General features: G+C 32.4%; 5 protein-coding genes across 10 annotated transcripts; 1 reads left to right on the top strand and 4 right to left on the bottom strand.

Moving 5' to 3' along the window:
* The first annotated feature begins 684 nt into the window (after window positions 1-684).
* LOC109858573 (leucine-rich repeat protein SHOC-2-like) lies at window positions 685-3,123 on the top strand. 4 transcript variants are annotated; one of them, XM_020435980.1, is made up of 7 exons: window positions 685-879; window positions 1,313-1,672; window positions 1,747-1,933; window positions 2,091-2,219; window positions 2,363-2,569; window positions 2,646-2,897; window positions 2,966-3,123. In XM_020435980.1, exons 2-7 carry the CDS (start codon window positions 1,324-1,326, stop codon window positions 3,030-3,032), a joined length of 1,191 nt encoding a protein of 396 aa, XP_020291569.1. In that variant the 5' UTR covers window positions 685-879; window positions 1,313-1,323; the 3' UTR covers window positions 3,033-3,123. The 4 variants fall into 4 exon arrangements, with proteins under 4 accessions (XP_020291569.1, XP_020291570.1, XP_020291568.1 ...); XM_020435981.1 differs by lacking the exon at window positions 685-879 and having other exon boundaries at window positions 887-1,672; window positions 2,697-2,897; XM_020435979.1 differs by lacking the exon at window positions 685-879 and having other exon boundaries at window positions 887-1,672.
* A 105-nt stretch (window positions 3,124-3,228) lies between these two features.
* Window positions 3,229-5,329, bottom strand: LOC109858574. The gene is made up of 4 exons (XM_020435984.1): window positions 4,848-5,329; window positions 4,375-4,707; window positions 4,053-4,283; window positions 3,229-3,979 (listed from the first exon to the last, which is right to left on the bottom strand). The coding sequence occupies exons 1-4, from the start codon at window positions 5,034-5,036 to the stop codon at window positions 3,527-3,529; spliced, it is 1,206 nt and encodes a 401-aa protein (XP_020291573.1). The 5' UTR covers window positions 5,037-5,329; the 3' UTR covers window positions 3,229-3,526.
* A 226-nt stretch (window positions 5,330-5,555) lies between these two features.
* On the bottom strand, window positions 5,556-7,254 carry LOC109858560 (protein sym1-like). 2 transcript variants are annotated; one of them, XM_020435958.1, is made up of 4 exons: window positions 6,987-7,254; window positions 6,495-6,763; window positions 6,204-6,335; window positions 5,556-6,121 (listed from the first exon to the last, which is right to left on the bottom strand). In XM_020435958.1, the coding sequence occupies exons 2-4, from the start codon at window positions 6,750-6,752 to the stop codon at window positions 5,882-5,884; spliced, it is 630 nt and encodes a 209-aa protein (XP_020291547.1). In that variant the 5' UTR covers window positions 6,753-6,763; window positions 6,987-7,254; the 3' UTR covers window positions 5,556-5,881. The 2 variants fall into 2 exon arrangements, with proteins under 2 accessions (XP_020291547.1, XP_020291548.1); XM_020435959.1 differs by lacking the exon at window positions 6,987-7,254 and adding an exon at window positions 6,874-6,978.
* Window positions 7,255-7,875: 621 nt separating this feature from the next.
* LOC109858562 (transcription factor E2F4-like) lies at window positions 7,876-10,250 on the bottom strand. Its single transcript, XM_020435962.1, has 7 exons — window positions 10,068-10,250; window positions 9,638-9,747; window positions 9,244-9,514; window positions 8,937-9,157; window positions 8,574-8,677; window positions 8,396-8,443; window positions 7,876-8,325 (listed from the first exon to the last, which is right to left on the bottom strand). The coding sequence occupies exons 1-7, from the start codon at window positions 10,173-10,175 to the stop codon at window positions 8,219-8,221; spliced, it is 969 nt and encodes a 322-aa protein (XP_020291551.1). The 5' UTR covers window positions 10,176-10,250; the 3' UTR covers window positions 7,876-8,218.
* A 196-nt stretch (window positions 10,251-10,446) lies between these two features.
* LOC109858568 (transcription initiation factor TFIID subunit 2) lies at window positions 10,447-19,239 on the bottom strand. 2 transcript variants are annotated; one of them, XM_020435974.1, is made up of 18 exons: window positions 19,026-19,239; window positions 16,898-17,116; window positions 16,585-16,798; window positions 16,267-16,505; window positions 15,829-16,050; window positions 15,537-15,750; window positions 15,207-15,458; window positions 14,924-15,132; window positions 14,401-14,640; window positions 13,976-14,225; window positions 13,483-13,623; window positions 13,148-13,338; window positions 12,841-13,052; window positions 12,254-12,473; window positions 12,018-12,171; window positions 11,748-11,909; window positions 11,493-11,669; window positions 10,447-11,358 (listed from the first exon to the last, which is right to left on the bottom strand). In XM_020435974.1, the coding sequence occupies exons 1-18, from the start codon at window positions 19,067-19,069 to the stop codon at window positions 11,134-11,136; spliced, it is 3,585 nt and encodes a 1,194-aa protein (XP_020291563.1). In that variant the 5' UTR covers window positions 19,070-19,239; the 3' UTR covers window positions 10,447-11,133. The 2 variants fall into 2 exon arrangements, with proteins under 2 accessions (XP_020291563.1, XP_020291562.1); XM_020435973.1 differs by having other exon boundaries at window positions 10,448-11,358; window positions 12,003-12,171; window positions 19,026-19,238.
* Between the last annotated feature and the right edge of the window lie 113 nt (window positions 19,240-19,352).

Below are 19,352 nucleotides of genomic sequence, written 5' to 3'. Positions count from 1 at the left end.
GGATCCGTTGTAGATTTTGTAGAATAGTCCTATCATAAGTGATGATCTTTCAACCGTTGAGTTTTCTGAACGTAACCAATGTCGTAATAATTGCTATCTAGCGCCGCCTAGCGGCTTGGCGTCATTAAGGGTCGTCTACAATGAAGAGTTTTAGACTGTAACAGTAAGAAACTGACAAATCACAATCGATTATTCTTCTGTACTTTGCCTGTGATTGGTCAATTTCTTACTATTACGGCCCACAACTCTCCATTGTAGACGGCTCTTAATATATAGACCGCGAATTTTTGACGCGTCTGTACGATACGCCTTCTTTACGCGTATTGTATCAAAATGATATGCGTATCAAGCACATTTATAATGATGTAAACACTAAAATTATACATTGAAAAACAAATTTTATTTGATTAGCGCACCAAAAAGATATACGGTGTAAACTAGGCCAATGTATTTTTTTTGTTCTTTTTTAAAAACCAAGCGTACTCACTATAGTGAAAAGTAGTAGGACCTTTCCACATTTTACTTTTCGTTTCACTTTAATTCCTAATTAATCAACTCACATTATAGTTTTACTTTGCCCCGAAGTTTTACTTTAAAAAATCTAATAAATTATATAGTAGTTTATTTATCGATTTGTTTATCACAAATAAAGGAATTGCGCGTCATCAAGTTATGGATCAGCTGTTAGCAGCATAGTTATCAGCTGATAGGTAGCGTCTGGTAGTGTTATATTGCGGGATGTGTTGCGCATGTGCGAAATAAAAGAAAAATGATAGCAAAGAATAATTTATAAGCGAGAGAGAAACACATTCTAAGCGAACAAACGATAAGCAGAACTGGATTGCTGGATTCATTGTTGCAGGAAAAAAAAACAAAAAAGTATATTTATGTTAAAATTTACATTTGTGTTCTATTTCATGTTTACACGTCAAACTAAATAAGATACTAACATATCATTCTCTCCACTCCCAACTAATAATAATTCATTTATTAAGTTGCCGGAAGAAGAGCAAAAAATGCTGATTTATATTTTATGTGCAAAGCATTTTACTTCGAAAATCGATCGTACACCGATCTCGAACAATTGTGCGAAATGATAAAACGTATCTTTCGTAACAGTTTTGTCCGACATCCATGAAAGTTTATTAATATAGGTAGCACGCAGGCAAAAGTTATTTTGGGCAAATGCTTGCTTGTGGTAACCTTATAAAACACAACATAAATCCTACTGATTTTAACATTGACCGTCACCCTTGGATCTAGCGCTTTGAAATACTCACTCTAACTAATCTTGTTTAAAACATGGATCCAGATGATTTAGAGATGGCAAACGAAATCAAAAGCAAAGTCATATTGCACTGGAACTGTCGAGACTTGGTGGAATTTCCGGAAGTGATAAGATTGCACGGTAGTCACATCAGGGAAATATATCTCAAATGGAACAAGCTCACTACTTTGCCATCCTGGATCATGGAACTGTTTAATGTGACCAACTTATACATGTACGGCAATCTGATTAAACAACTGCCTGTGGAACTCGGCAAGATGACCCAGTTAACAGTACTGGATTTAAGTGACAATAAATTGGAGCAGATACCTTCCTGTATCGGTAATTTGAGCAATCTAAAATCTCTCTACCTAAATGATAACTTCATAGAAAGATTGCCATTTGGTAAGTGTGATTGCTAGATGTGTTCCGTTGCGAGAATTAAAGGATTTATTGATTTAAAAGACAAATAATAACAGAAATGAGTCAACTGAGTAATCTGGAAATATTGTCCGTCTCGGACAATCAGATTGTTGCACTGCCGGAATGGACTGGCTCTCTACCAAAGCTGAAAGAATTATATGCAGATCATAATCGGTTAAAAGAACTACCCAACAGATTGACAACAGCCTCCGAACTTGCCATGATCTCTGTATGTTTCAACAGGTTATTATTTTACTCACATTATTGCAGTTTTTACAAAATAAGCACTTTATCTCTTTACATCGAGGTTGTCGTAAATTTGCACAATTTGTATATGCATATACATATTAAAATTAAAGAATATAAGGTTTTTTAAAGTTTTGTACGAATATTTGCATAGGTTGAAGTATTTGCCACTGAATGGTTTCTCCTCGTCTCCTTGCATTCGATTTCATGCAAATAAATATTTGAATTACATGTCATATCCTCTTCTATTTCAACTGCTTTCGCAACTTCGAATAACGTGTGGGTAAGCTCTCTTAGAAATGTTAAGCAAGAGAGAAATAAAGTGTCTACAAATGGAAAAAAAAAAAATCTCGAACACACTGTTTTACTTTGAGATATGTGTGTATAAAGTAGATTTACAATCTATATGTATGTATACAATCACAGATGTTTCAAGACGCATTATGACGCCAGTGTGATAAACACAAATATAAAGTTGTACGTAGAAACGAAAATCTTATACGAAATGAACAACGTTATAATGAACGACGTTATAATTGAATTGCCGCGACAGCTTCTAAAGATTCACGAGATCCACGAGAATGCAATCTGTTCTCTGTGGGAATTAGCATTGAGAAAAGTTTATACTGACAGGTAATAGAAGAAGTTTCGATAAAAATAGGAATCGTTCCTTTTTCTGCACACATAGTTTCACACAAATGTATTTTAGATATAAGCACACGCTCGATGTTTCTTCCACAAAAGTAACAATATTCTACAGACCGCTTTTTAAGAGCACTAAACTCGACTTCACATTATCCTCTACGAACTACACTTTGTACAATTTATTAACGAACGGACCCACCAGTATCTGCGTAAATTCTCAGTGTCAGCAGCCTATATTTACAGAAGCGTGGATTATCATCGGTATCAATTGTTACGCAGACTCCATTATAACGACAGCTCTATGTTGCAGTAAAAGGTAACGTATATAAAATAATCGTAGTACCTGAGTATTTCAGTTTATATGAGTTTTCTTTAACTTTGCAGTTGTGCTAATGCATTTGCTACACACTCGAATACAACAATTAAGCTTCATTGGCACACCATCAATTGATGTATATGTAAACTCTCTTTTCATTAGATATCTAATATATTTCTGTACATATGTAAAAACTGTTAGGAAAATAAAATCATTGTTGCGCATACGATTGAAGTGTTTCGATGACAAATCTAATTTGTTTGTGATTATAAAAATTCATCCCGCGGAGCAGAACCGGCTATTTTATTTACTTAATGCCCGATAGAAATTCAAATTCCATAATATAACACAGACACGAGAAATTATATTGATGTAAAATATTACACAAATACACTATTAAATATAGCTTTGTTTAGGTTTCATTAGTCAAGACTAGCCTCATTGAATACTATCTTTTTATTATTAAAATATATACGTTATTATTCATTTTTTAATGCAAATGTATATTCCCTCTTTCTCGGTGCAATATATAAAATTTCAATGTTTACTTGCACACATTTTTTTTCTACATAAAATTAAATTACAAAAAATATTTTAGTTTAAATTTTTTTTTGAGGGATGACTATCGTTTACTCAGCGATCAGAAGATCTAATGCTTTATCACGATCGAAATTACACTTTACTAAAGTCTCTGAAGCTTCATCTTCGGGAAATCCTAAATCTTTTAATGTACGTAAATTTTCGTAGTACAGTTTTGCTTTGTATTGATCATGTTGCGTGAGCATAAGCGCTTTCTCGGCATAATCACCTGGAATACCACTTTCCTCTAAAGATTGGACGGCCAATAAAAATTCTACGATCTTCTTTTCATGTACCCGACCTAATTTCAAGACCGCACGTGTTGCTCTACTTATGGAAAATCCCATATCACCTAACTGCATGACCAACTTTCGATCATCTTCCGTCATGCCCGATAACAAGTCCACTGGCGACTTTGCGTGATTCGGTGATGTTGCTTCACGCTTTGGAGTTGCACACGTATCGCTATCTGGACTTTCTAAATCAGGCCACGGCTTCCAATTCTGTCGGTAAAACAAATCGTTTTAATTGGAATCACGGTCTGTCTAAGATTATCGTAAAGAAAAATTCTATTACCTCCATAACAGGCCGTTCTAGTTCCTTTTGAAGTTCTTGCATTATTACTGAAACACTGCGGTGGTTCTCAACATCGGTATGTGTATCTGTATCAGTTTGACTGTCCACTTGATTTTTCATCTCATCAACTTTTTCTTCCTTATGAATTTCTGTAATTTCGTCCATTGTTAATTCATTTATAATATTCTCCAATTTTCCTGCTGGTATCCATTGTGAAGTAGGTTGTAAGACCTACAGGCAAAAACTTAACATGATTATCACATTTCTATAATTATGCATACTATATGTATAGAAGTAAAATATGTGGCAATTTATTATTAACCTGTGCCAATTCTTCCATATCGTTGATGGTTTTCAATTCCATATTGTCAAAAGGACTGCTTGTGTCGTTATCAAAATCAGCAAAATCCAGACCTCCATTGATCTTCATATGATCCTGAAGATCATGAAGATCATTGGAAGGTGACAAAGGTTGCGGTTTGAGTATTGTTGTCTCCGGAGCAGGTGCTGTACTAATAGGTAGTTGTTTCATACAATCAGGCGAGAGAGATGGAGGTGACGGAGGGCTCTCTTCCTTCTCTTTTCTCCTTTTCTCTTCTAAGCGAGCTTGACGTGCCTTGTTGCTGGACTGTCTAGCCTTACGCCACTCGTACATCTGATCACAATGTAAGTATTCACTAAGTCAAGAATTAAGTCAGTTCAAACAACAAGTCATATAAAATCATTTTTATGCTCACATGTTCGAAATAAATTTTAGTTTATAGTGTTTTGTTAGTTCAACAAATTGCGGCTTACCTTCTCGAGTACCGATTTCTCCAGACTGAAATCGTACATCATCTTCGACACGTCAGGCAAACGATTGTTGTACGCCGCGGGTAGACCGATCTTCCTCGGTGGTTTGTAGGCCTCTGCGATTTTGACGTGAACCCCATCCATGTACGACGCGACCAAATCGCATTGCGCCGATATAGAAGTACGAGCCATTCTACATGCAAAACAACACTGGGAAATAAACGCGCGCGATTCTGCGCTACAAGTTCTTCACTTTACTCATCGAGTCTCGTGATGTAACCTAGCTTACATCGCAATAAATCTCTCTCGATTGCGCGTGACGCACGCCACCGATACATCTCGTGCGCGTTAATCGCGATTTAATTGAACAAGGTAATCGTATTTTGCTGCAGTTTGACACTCATGAGACGTATATCTTCCCGAGAGTTCACACGGCGCTCGAGAACAGGTTTTATTTGACAGCTCGAATACTCGCTATAGCCATATTGAATGTTCTCCAATGCTTCAAAAAAAACAAAAAAAAAAAAAAAAAAAGGTTTTGATCTCCGTTAAACGAGGTTTGAATCTCCGCTAAATAGAATTTTTACACACCATGTATATTGATTATTGAATAAAAAATAGAACACTTCTGTGATCACTTCTAATGTACATTGCAGAAAGGATCTTGAAAAACAAATTTCCGAGATACTCGAAAATAAGTACAAGAAATAGTGAATCTTAATTTTGTTCTGTATTTCGTCATATTTTATCTTATTAGTCATTGTTACAGTTTTATATTTAAAAATACTTGTTTAAAAAAGTAATTTCACTTTTTTTAATTACTGCGCGCAACAGTAATTACATAAACGTATTCGCATAAAAGATAGGCAAGTAATATATTTTTGTACTGTGGATGTATCACAGATATACGTACGTATATGTGAAAATTATGTCAACAATAATAAATTATCTCTTTTGTTTCCAACTACGGAACGCGTTCCTAAAAACTATGTACATTTTAATTTATCTAACAGCACGACTCAGTTTTCGATTAAAATCTATCGTAATAGAGAAAGCAGCAAGCCTCTTTCGTTGGTTTGCGTTTTCCTTTCTAATATAATTTTGGAATTAACGTCAGTTGCGTCTACTATCTGTTGTCGCTTGGCTTGAAGAGCTTTCATATAAGCGAGGAAACACGTCCACACTAAACTGCACACACTGACATATACAACGCGATTTTGTTCTGGGACTAGAGTGAAGTTGATCGTTTGTAGAATCGGCCATACGCAAATAGCGACCTGAGAAAACAAAATCTTATATTAATTACTTGCTTTATTTCTACTTTTAATAAGTACACATCTTATCTTATGTACGATATACCTTATATGTTGGCCAGAATTTAATTTTGACCTCTTCAATACATTCCGAAACTGGCTTTAATTCAAGAAGACTCATGCCAAAAAAGAAAGAACACATAGCTGCGGGAGTGTACGTCACTTGTTCAACCAAAGCCTGTAAAAATTAATTGTTTCATTTATTATTATAATAGTAATTCAATATTATTTTCATATCATTTAATGTTCTTCTTTTTGCACAAAAATATTCTTCAAAGAATTTAAATATCAAACCTGAATATAGCGTCTAAGTTTTTTTCTCATAAAATATGCACACCTTAGTGATAGCAGACTTTAAATTCGCTTTTGGCCAAAAGTAAGACGAACATTTTATCCAGCAATATAGAGTAGGTGCCACGTAAAAACCACCGTACAGACTGAACCGCAGAGCTTCAGTGAAATTGAACTCCTCTTTCCCCGTTATTTTCTGTTGCAACAGGCATCCGGTTGGCCATATAATCGAGTAAGATGCCATCCCTCGAACGATCGGATATTTCTGCGTGATTTCGCGAAATTTCACCAGTATCACGCGCATTCTCGGAGTCGCTGTATCACAAACAAATGTATACATCTTTTTTTTAAATCATTGTCATATAAAAATAAATATACTATAGTTGCTTATATAGCTTCAAATTAATTTTTCTCTATCTTCATACTTTTTTTTGTTTAAAAATTCTTCTGTCGCTATATGACGCGCGTGTTTCGTAATTTCTCAATGCATTGCGTCACACACGTGGTTTTTCCTTTAATGCACAAATTAATCAATTACCTGTTTAACGTTATCGGAAGTTATAGGAGCGCAACGCTCGACGGAAGATACACCCGCACTGTGACAGGCTGCAGCGTTCCGTATGTACACATGTGCTGTCGGTACATTTGGAAAGAGCTCGCTGTGACGCGACGACGTTGACTAACATCTCGCGTCGCCTGAACACGCGCGTCCGTCGTCGACGGTGATGACGAAATCGTTCGAATCCATTCTTATCTGTCCTTGGTACGCGTCATCAAAGTAAGCAATAAAAAAGCATTTTTCTACTGAATTGATTGCGTAGCGCAGCTGTATACGCATCTTTCCAGGTAAAGCAGAGCGCGATAAAAGTCGATAATCTTGCTACGATTGCGCGACTAATTCTAAATATATTACAATTGGATTTAGGAATGATGTAACGTAATCTGCGCGTAATGACACGAAGATCGTAACTTGCACTTGTGTCTGTGTACGTATGTATATATATAGTATATAATATTCAAGCAACAAGAAATGCAAGATATGTGAATTCTCTTTACAAATTGACTGTTCACGCGTGTTTACGCAATAAGATACATATACTGTACATAAGATAGATACAGGCATCAGTAATAAAGACGTTACACATATATAATTACAATAAAATATTTAAAAATGCAGAATTATTTGCATGATTGTGTACATAATATACATTCATTATCCTCTATGAATGTCGCGATATACATGGAACACTTTACGGGAACCTGTACATAAAAGTTTTACAATGCCAACAGTTGAGAAAAAACAAAGCTTACTTTATGACATGCTATAATATACATTTCTCTCTTCGATGTTTTTTACATTATACAGTTTCAAATTACAATATAATCCTCATAAAGCAAGCTTTTTTGTAATAATGTAAATTACAGTATGTGTGTGTGTGTGTGTATGTGCGCACACGCGCGCAATGTTACAAATGTGATCTTTACAAATATATGTAACAAACATTCTTAAACAAATGTTACCACGTTATTCATCATATTGTACAATCGGTCAGAATTGTACAAGGCTGTTCTCACAATTGTTTTGCATCAGCTTTTCATACTTTAATAAAAAAATACCGCATATTTCCAATGATCGCGATCTGTAAATTTCTACATTTCTAAAATCATACGCATAAGTTCTGTCATTTCAACAATATTTTAAATTCTTAATTTTTGTTGTTGTTGGCACAGTTCATTTTATGAATCGGAATTCTAATAACACAACGCTCATTACGTCGTAATGTCAAATAGATCACAAATGCCCTCAGTGTCACTAAGATTGAACTGATAATCTTTCTCTCCCGGAGGTGGACTCAGTCTCATTAATGGACCATAAACTGCAAATATAAAATTTAACAGTAAATTTCTTTTTTCAAACAAAAAATATAAAATAATTGTTTTACTTACAATCGGAATAGAATTGTTCGAAAAATTCCAAATCTCTTTGGACACTATCTGTAATAAAATTTTTATTGCAATGTGAGTTTTTTCTTTCATATAATAAAAATAAATGTCTGCATATAATAAATACAAACTTCTTGAAAATAAACAAAAACGTAGATTCAAACTGCAAAATGAAATTTACCTGACGTGTTCACGTCACGAAGAAGTATCTTGGCTTCTACTAATTCTGGATCTTCCTCATCATCATCGTCAGTTAATACTGGATCCGCCTTGGTTTTTGGTGGTCTAAAGTAATGTCCAATGGAATTAATGTATTCTTATGTAATTGCGTATAACCTCAAGATACAAATATAATATACAAAGTTTGTGTACATTTTGTAACCAAATGAATAGTTTAAGCTTGAGAACTATTCATCCCCAATACAAAATAAATTAACAAATTACTATCTGCTCTATGCACAGATCAAGAATATTATGTTGCTATTCTTGACACGATACTAGAGCACAAGCAGAAACTCATTTTTGTACAAATGCAATAATTTACCTGCCAACTTTTCTTTTTGGTTTAACAATGACTTCTCCCTCCTTCTTTTCATCATCCTCATTTCCACGCTTCGTGCCTTTTGATTCTTCTTTCAATCTCATTTCTAATATTTTACTATCATAATTTTTAGCTAATTCGGGTTGAACCATATATACCTTAATTTCTCCTGAATTACTCTTCAAGAACATGTTGTAGCTTGTCGAATCATCCTGTACACCATTCTACACCACAAATACAAAATAAAAATACAAATATTTCAATAGTCACATTAAAGATTTTGTACAAATATTGTGTGTATTTCAAATACCTTTACATTATTTGATACTTTTAGTTCTGTGTTCGGAGGAGCTTGAATTCCTAGAACAAACTGATCCAGAAAGTTCTCTTTTACATCCTCATAGGTAATATAAGCATATTTTCTGTTTATTATATCATTTTGTATATTTTTTATGCTCTGCAAAATCCATTGAGTATGTGCATCTAATAATTGTTCGTGATCTTCCAATTTTCTGAGTTCCTCCCTTAGGTCTGTCACTTTCTCGCTGACTTCTTGAGTGTTGCAACCTGGCCCTGCACCTCTATGAATAAAAATTGTAAAATAACATTACAGAATGAAATAAACGTAAACATTATGATAATAATGATTAACAACTAAAGAACAGTTAGAGTTGTTAGATTGCTCCAAGCTTATGAAAACTTACTTCCATTGAATGCTGTTTTTGCTTTTCTTCTCTATGAGACCGATACCTTCAAGAACGTTCGTAATATCGTAAATGCGCCGTTTCTGTCGCACTTCTAAAAGATCCGCGGCCTGCAATGTGAGCGATAATATCTTATCAACTGTCGAAATATAAATGACGTTTCCTTTATAGGTTAGGGTAAGATTATGTGTTACAACGTTAAAACAATATGATTGTGTCAACTATGATCTGAAAGCCAAAACGAAGCTCTGCAAAGTGGACAAGATATCCACGAGTTTGAGAACCGATGGAGTGGACACCAATGATCCCCCGCGTGACCAAGCACTTCTTTCAAAATTCCCGCAACCCAGAATGGCGTGTACGCCCGCGATAACTTAACCTCGTTATTTAGGTTAACTTTTTGGGTCGTACCGCGAAGACGAATACTCACAGCTTTTAAATCCAATACACCGTCCTTTGCTTTCTGCAATAGAGAGACAAAGCGAGCGGTTAGTAATCCGAGGGACTTTTCAAATCGACTCTGCTGATTATCTGCCATTATCTCGAACGTTGTCAAAATTTTCAAAACTTGCTAGTCCCTTCGAAATTGCCGCAACACCACGGACGCCATCGTAGTTAACGCGCAACGGCCATTCAAATATAAGCGGGTTTCTATGTGCTGTCGGTAACACACAAGTTTTTTTTTCCAGCAATAAAGTTATAATTAAGAAAAAAAAATATATATCATAAATGCGCATATAATATACAAACTTGTTCCAATTTTATGAAAGTAATTTATTTGTAAATACAGAAAAAATTGTAGTAAAAAAGTAATATCCATTTAGTCTCTGTCTTTTGTACTAAATATATATTAAAATGTTTTTCATATGTATAAAAAAGTCAGAATTGTAGGAAAACGTGGCGCTTCTTTATACATGTAATAGTTATACACATATAATAGTCCTTTATAATAGTTCTTAATTATAAAAATCACGTGAATTATAATAATAAAAATTTTACAAATCTATAACATAATTTAAAAATATTTAAAGATGAATCTTGCAAAACCAAAAACGTTGCAAAGTATAAAAATTTATTTTCCAAAAAGCTTTCTCCACAAGAAAAACGTGTCGACTCTAAGTTTGATACTTCTTTAATGAAATTACATATAAATTTGTATTGTGAAGTTCGTTGAAAATTAATATAATTCACCAGAAATTGACTGAGTGAAGTGAGACAATGTCAATTGTCAACGTTATTGTTAAACATGTCAACGTGTATACTCAGATAACACGAGTAAATACATATACTTTATTTTAGCTTACTTAAAGTTTTTTTTTATCGATTGCACGACTAAAAGTAGAGTCGGTACGATTGGAGAAAACCTTTTGGAAAATATATTTTTATGTACCAACATCGGCTTTTTCAATTCTACAAAATTTTAATATTTTTAAATTTGGTTAGATGTTATAACCACTGAATTATATAAATTTATCAAGTTCATAATATTTCAGATTCTAGGGAAAGAGAAATTCGTTAGACGTAATTGGTTCTGGACTCTGACTAGAGCTAGCAGAACTAAGAGTCTCATCTTTAAGTTTTAAAGCCGATGAATCCTTGTCTTTAGGTTTTTCCTTTTCTTTATCCTTATTTTTATCTTTTTCTTTCTTGTCTTTATCTTTATGTTTATGATGACGATGCTTATGCTTATGTTTTTTCTTGTCCTTTTTCTTCTTTTTGCTCTAAAAACACAAAAACAATTTTGTCCCAAAAATCTTCTCTATGTTTTATATTCTCACAACATGTTAAACTTCACAAATAATTTTACACACACATATTCTTTATAATAAAAAAAAAAAGCTAAATCTTTACATACCTTATTGCTAGAATCAGTCTTGGATTTATGTTCGTCTAGTTCTTTTTTAAACATGCCTGGTTCAAAACCTACTGGACCAGGAGTTCCCATGATACCAGGAAGTGATGCGGAATTATCGCTGTAATATTCGGACTTCACTTTTCCTTCACTAGGTACAGGAATACCTCGTTCATCTTGCTACAAGTAACAATAAATTTTACTTATAATTTATAAAATAACAAAATAGAGAAGAGAAAAAAATTAAGGATTTCGTACATTGTTTACTTTTTGCCGTTTTACTTCTGGTCCATATTCCATTGAATTAGATGGACCCGGAGGATCTCTATTTGGAGATATTTTTCTCTTAGTTTGGACTGGAGGAGTCTCAATTTCGTCGATCGATTCGTGTCTTACGTGTTGCACTGGTGGAATCTTCACCTGCGAATGTGTGCATATCAGTTACTTATCAAGATACTAAATATTGTTTGTGAGTAATTGAAATTGTTTAAATTATATAACAACAAAGCGTACAGAAACGAGATTTACTTCATCCTCCGGACTTTGTGGACCGCTCTTTTTAGGTTTTGTGAGTCCCGCTAGTTCGGGGACAGGAAGACAAAATGGTGCTTTTGTACCGTACAAAGTATAATATAGGTCCACTAAATCGCAACGCAATTTTGCATCGTGCGATAACATGCCACTATAAAAAATCATATATTATTAAGTAAACAATAAATAAATATAAAATAACAAAACAATAGAAATTGGATGTTTTGTCCTACTTAATCAAGTTCCATATGCGGTCAACTAAGTCTGGTTTATCCAGACGATGCTTGTGAGCTTTTTCAAACGGTGGATTCTCTACCATCAGTCGTACAAGTCTGTGACGTATACCGGGATGCGGATCCATTTCCGCCATATCTAACAAGAAGTCTAAGTCTTCTGATTTACCATCCACACGAGTAAAGTCGACTAAAGCTTCTAAAGCTGCTATCCTGATATCTAAAACAATTAAAAATTAAAACTAACAATACGTAAACGGTCAATGAGAGCCTTACGCTGGATGTTCGTTGCAAAATAAATAAATAAATAAATAAATAAATAAATTATATATATATATATATATATATATATATTAAAATTTCCTTGTGTTTTACACGTGAATTTTAGATTGAAATTTCAATTCGTAAATTCATATAAGATGTTATATTTGCATCTCGCAACAAATATACATCTAGCGTAAGGCTCTCATTGACCGTTTACGTATTGTTAGTTTTAAACTTCTAGAGCCTAAAACATTTCATTAATTGTTATAAAAATTAAATGCGTAATTAAGGAGATATCAATAGATAAGAATCTAAATCGTTACCTATAAATTGACCGTATGCTGCAAACGCTCTAAACAGATGAGGGTTGCTTGGAAGATGACCAAATTTCTGCAGAATACGTATCACTTTGAGACAAGCTACACTGACGGTATATTTGTAGCAAGGTAACAATTTTTCTAAATTTAGATTTCTAGTAACTTCTTCCAGAATGGCCTTTGTGTCGATTGACAGAGAATCTGCTGTAATGGCAGTTCTATAATTAAAAAAATGCAAGTTAAGAAAACATCTGTATACTTTTATAATTACTTTGTTATCTGAAATTCACGACTTGAAATTCAAGCAACATACCCTTGTTGCAAGCTGACAACCGGCGTGACAGTTGCACCTAAAGCTTCTATTAGCGCAGCTCTGTAATAATTGTCCGAATATCTGTTCTTGCTGTTATCATTGTATTTAAAAAGATCCATCAAAAAAGCCAGGACTTCCGGTGGACAGATACCATGAGCATTACGTAATCCAGCCATTGCAACTGGTATGGTCTGTATACAAGTTTAAAAATTTAGAAAAAAAGATGTCAGTAAACAAATTTTATTGTTTTTTAAGATAAAGAGAAAACTTAAGTTTACTTTTTTATTTCATTTTTGTTTTTTTTATAAAAATAAAGAGGAAACTTGTGCATTTACCTTTTGCAGAAAATAATGTTGAAAATTCGAAAAGTTGTTTTGCTTAATAATCCGTCGACAGGACGCCGATCCGAATAATTTACGAAATATGGCTAACATTGCCGGTGGACCAGCCCATGTTGCCACCATTGCATTAGCCACCTGTACAAGAGAGTATATAAATTATATATAGTTATCTAGAAACATATTTGTATCGTCATCCTAATTTTGTAAATCTCGGACATAATTGTTTTAGCGATTCTTGAAAATAAGAAAATCTTATTAACTATTTAGTAGAAAAACTTCTAAAAAATAAAAATTATATCAAAATTATTATTGTTTCTTTAATATAGAATGTTGATTAAAGCCTCATGAATTTTTACAGAGTTTCTGCGACGTTTCAACCAATAAAAAAATCGCATCTGACATAAATGTCTGATCCAGGGTTTACAGAATACGTACATCAAAAAACGTTTACAGGATTAGAATTAAATATTGTTAAATGAAAACTAACCTTTGTCAAACAATGAGCGGCACGAAGTCTAACTTTATAATAGCAATGTTCGTTTTCGATTGTATCCGTTAGTGCCAATCGTGTTGCAGGTGTCGGATGATGATGCAGAGCCTCGATCGCTTCTAATTGCGCTGTGACGTCTCTCTCGTGTCTCAATTGATACTGCCACTGATAATCGGGCTGTTCAATTTGTACAGAGCGCATAATTGTCATTTCAGGGTCAAGTCTAATCCACAATACTGGAGAATCACTGTAAATAATATGTATATATATATAATATATATATATACACACACACATATATATGTACATACACACATACACATACATATATATACATAAAGATTTTAAGAATATCTGATAATAATGTAACTGCCACTGATTACATATATCGTATATAAATTTATAATCAATTCACATCTTACTCCATAGCTGACAGATCCATGTCAACTTCTTCGCCAGTGCAGAGTGGAATTTTCTTCTTTTTATTTCTCCGGCTTTTACTGTGACAAGTAATGTCCGCTCTTGCCATTGTACCTTCAATTTGCAATGTGTGCTTAAAGGTACCATCCAATTCTTGAATACTGACTAAGAGTGGACCTACATATTTTCTAATTCCTCTTATGTGTGTGGTATCTTGCCTTATTTCTAATTCCACTGTGTTTCTATAATGTATATTTTAAGTTTCATAAACAGTATATGATATAACAATCAACTCCTTCGTTATCACTATATCTTCCTCTAAACATCTTTCTAAGACCCAGCATCTTTTGCAGTTCAAAAAATTGTTATATATATATATATATATATATTAATAAAATTGTTTTTTAGTGGTTTTAAGTAATAGCAAGAGAGACATCTTAATTAGTCCCAGAAACTTTGTTTAAAAGGAAAGCGCGTGACGAAAGAGTTAAGAACTAAAACATCTCAAAATGATCAGAAGGTTACCTTTTTCTATTAAATACAAAACTTAAGCTAAATTTTGCGTGTCCTCCTGTTCTCACCCACTGATCTATAAATACTGACATGTCTTTTCCTGTTACTGTAAAAATAGCCTTAGCAAAAACATTCGTGCTAATTAACATGTGTGACCACAAGCCAGAATCGATCTTTTGTTGAGCAGCATTAGCTGCTAGAGACAACTGTTTATTAAATACCTACAAAAAGAATATAGAATTAACAAGTGTTCAACATATTACTGCATGTAGAAAATGAGGCAAGACATATTTACTTGAAGTAACAATTCTTGGCCAATTCTATGTTCCAACATCCTCATAATTAGATGTGCTTTTTTACGGAGTACTTCAATATACTTCGGTGACATTGTATGTAAATTTCTAATAGGAAAATAAAATCCAGGATCAGGAACTCGAGGAGGAGGTGCTGGTGTATTAGCTGCGATAGGCAATGGAGCTGGCGCTTGTGAAGGATCCAATATTATGCCACCAAATTGTTCCTCGTATTTTACGACTTCTTGTAACTCCTACACAAATATTGTTTTAATTAAAACACGTAATTAATCCAAAAATATATAAACTTTTCAACATATAAATATATTTACTGATTGAATCCATTCTCTATATTCGTTATTGCCAAAACATTTTTTAGCGTATAATCCTGTGAGATACGTAGAAATACCCTTGGGCAACCATGTGTCCGACCAATTTTGCATAGATATAAAACAACCAAAAAATTGTTCCGCGACCGCTTGTGCCATTGCTTTTTTAGTAATATACACTTGATCAATAATTGCGGTAGAATGTAGTAAATTTGTACTGTAAATAAACAAATCTTTATAAACAAGTACAAAAGAAACTTTGATTGCAAAATGTGTGCAAAGAAATTATCCTTACTTCAAAATACTCATTGTGGCATAAGCATTGACGTCTTCATCTATTTCGTCAACGAAAACCTGTTTGTAGCACGAATATGGATATCGATTTGACAAAGTTTCTTCGTAAAATTCGAATGCTTCATGCATATATTTTGCGGATACTTTCAACGATGGTAAAAGCTGAGGCAGGCAAAAATGAGTCACTTCGTGCATGTAAGGATCCACAAAAATTTCGAACGGTCTATAAAAAGCAACTTTCATGTTATATCATAAAATAGATAAAATAATTTATAATATATATAATGTATATTTATAATATACATTAAAAAATAGATTTTATATATATATATATTTATTTATTTATATATGTATATATAATCTATTATATGTATATGTTATAAAATACATTTTTGTTAATCATTCTATTTTAGTTTATTCTATTTAATATAAATTTTACCCGACTGCAAGTGCAATATTTGGAGCGCAAGCAGGAGTATTGAGCACATAGTGAAAAGTTTTTCTGCGCATGTCAGGTGTATATACTACTTCAATCAAGTCTCCACATGAGACCGCAGTCATTGAATCATCAACTGTAAATTCCAATTTCCAAGTACATGGTTCAGCAAAGCTATCGATACATGGAAACCATAATCTAGATGAATTTTCATAACTGTATGTATACATATGTGCTCCTTTCTATAAACAAATAAATAAATTGTTTACACTAATCAGGAAACATATTTTCAACAAACTTTGATTGATGCTATAAGCTTACCTCGACTAAACTTCCTTCAGAAGGAACAACAAAGTGTACACCTCCCTGTGGCTGTTCTAAAGAAAACTCAATGCTAATACGCAGCGCACGGCCTTCTGCAACTAGATGCGCTGCATCCGGTGGAATTTGTACTACTAATTCTCCAGCATTATTGTCAGGATCAACTTTTTGTGCAGCTGCTAGATGCATGTTTGAAAAAAATTCCAAAGAACGTCTAGATAAAAAAATTTAGGAAATGTTATAAATTCTATTTTTGAATGTTTCTAATATAAAATAATGTTTTATTAAATATTGTTAAATATTGTTTACTTACTGCTTGCTATCTCCCTGACAGATGTCAAGAAAAGGATCAAAATATTGAAAAGGAGCTTCATAAGTATCATTTAAGCATACTCTGTATATTCTGCATTGTTTTGCATTAACTTTTATTGATCTGAGAGTGTCTCTAAGAGGAATAATAGTCAATTCCACAAAACCAATAATACTTTTTCGTTGAAAGCTTATTCCTGTTAAGCTTAATATTTGGTGAGCTGTAAAATATCAAACTATTTATTATACATAAAACTAATTTATAAGGCAAGTTAAAAAAAAAAAAAAATAAGCACAAATAAAAAAGTTGAAAAATGAAAGAGCGATTTCTTTAAACATAAAAGATACTTAAATTAACTTAAAAATCTAAATAATTTTTATTTTATTCAATAAATTTTATTATTGTTCACTGGAATCACAAAATATCGAACAACAAAAGTCATTCAGCAGAGAAAATAATAACAGGCCAATCTCTTGAACAAAATTTAAGGCAGTTTAGCTACTGTATATATTTTGTGTCAGTTCAAACAATACATGTTATTTGAATAAAAAAATGTAAATATTACAAATATAAATATTTGAATAGTAATACTCAATTGGTGTTTGATAAATTGACACAAGATTAGTTTTATATAAATTATATGAACAATATAAGACTAATCAGACCAATCAGGAAAAATTAGCTAACCAATTACCTAAGTTTTTCTAACTCTAATTACACAATTAGAAACTGCAACAAATAACAATTTCTAAGCATTAAAATATATTGGGTGCAGCTACATACACAAATGACACTGTGTAATACAATATACATTGTACAATCTAGTGCTTTCCAACTACAAATCAAATTAACATAATTGTACGCAACTAAAATGCTGTGTTCAACTGTGTCATTGTTTTGTGTCACTCCATGAATATCAACATTGTTACATTTCTTTATTTTAACATTATTAAATCATTTATTTATTTATTTAATTGATTAATAAAGCTTATTAATTTTGTCAATAATATAAAATTGTAATATATTTGATTCACATTTTCAAAAAACAAATATATATTAAAAAATATATTAATTTTGTTATTTTTATTAATTTCACAAAAACAATTTATTAATTTTAACAATTTACTTTACTATATATAAATTATATACCATAATTTGATCAGTATTTTATAAATCTTTTTTATATAACTGAAACAAACTAAGTCATAAGAAAACCTTTGATTAAAAAATACTACCTTTTACAAAAAAAGTATTTTTTGGTAATTTATTATTATTATAAATCGTTGACATACTTATTCATCCCATGCATGGAAAACCTAATGATAAGTTTTATAAAGTGATTTTCTTACGCTCTGACAATGAAAAAAAATCTATATAAATACTAAAAAAAGTTAAATGCTAAACATTTAAATACTGTTCCAGCTACAAGTTGACACTGTGTAATACTTGTCACAAACTATATGACTGTTACGTTGCTGAAAAGCACTCAGTATATGTCAACAATTTATAATAACAATCTCAAAGCACCAGAAAATATTTTTGATGTAAAAGTTAGTATTTCTTACCAAATGTTTCTTTTATGATTTATTAACTTATTTCAGATATATAAGACTGATAAAAATCAAAGTATGTAAAGTTGTTAAAATTAATAAGTTGTTAAAAAATTAAATATATCTCCTATAATACACTATTTTGTTTAGAATGAACTAAGTACTGTATGTTTACAATTTTATATTAAACTTTATTAATCAATTAAATAAGCAAATGATATAATTAAATAACTAGTGATACAATAATTAAATTAATATAAAAAAATATTGGTATCCATAGAGATTACAAAATGGTGATACAGTCAAACACATTTTAGCTGTGTACGATTGTGTTGACTTGTGTTGTAAGTAGGAAAGCATTGAGTTGTACATTGTACATTGTGTTAAAGTAAAAATATGTAATAAAAAAGTTCTTGTTAAATACACAACTTGAAATACTGTGCCAAAAAACTCAAAGAATAGAAAAGTAGAAACACATTTAACATACTATAAAACCTTTTAAATACACAAAGCAGTTATTTCTTTTCTTTTTGTACTTTGCACCAGTTTTTAATTTAAAAATATACTATAAAAATACTTATAATTTATAAGGGCGGCTGTTATCTCCCGTTTTTTCTTTCTTCATTTTTCCTGTTTCTTTTATATACTCAGGACTTTTTACACATCAGGTAAATAATTACACATCAGCATACACTAAAACCAGAGTAAAAATGGCGAATCATATCAACACAAAGCACGATACAACGCAACTACCATACCAACGATTACATAACTACTACACAGTCACAGCAGAGAGAAACCTGAGAGCGGCCATCCTATTGTAATTTTTTACGACGGTTTCAGCCGCTGGTTTTAGCCGTATTTCCACAAAAGTGGAACTCAAAGGCCGTTCTACATTAAACGCAAGT

The sequence above is a fragment of the Pseudomyrmex gracilis genome, unplaced genomic scaffold, assembly GCF_002006095.1.
Source record: "Pseudomyrmex gracilis isolate BER0280 unplaced genomic scaffold, ASM200609v1 scaffold_213, whole genome shotgun sequence".
Taxonomy (NCBI): domain Eukaryota; kingdom Metazoa; phylum Arthropoda; class Insecta; order Hymenoptera; family Formicidae; genus Pseudomyrmex; species Pseudomyrmex gracilis.
Note: the sequence above shows the minus strand (reverse complement) of the source record. Positions and strands in the feature narration are given on the sequence as shown.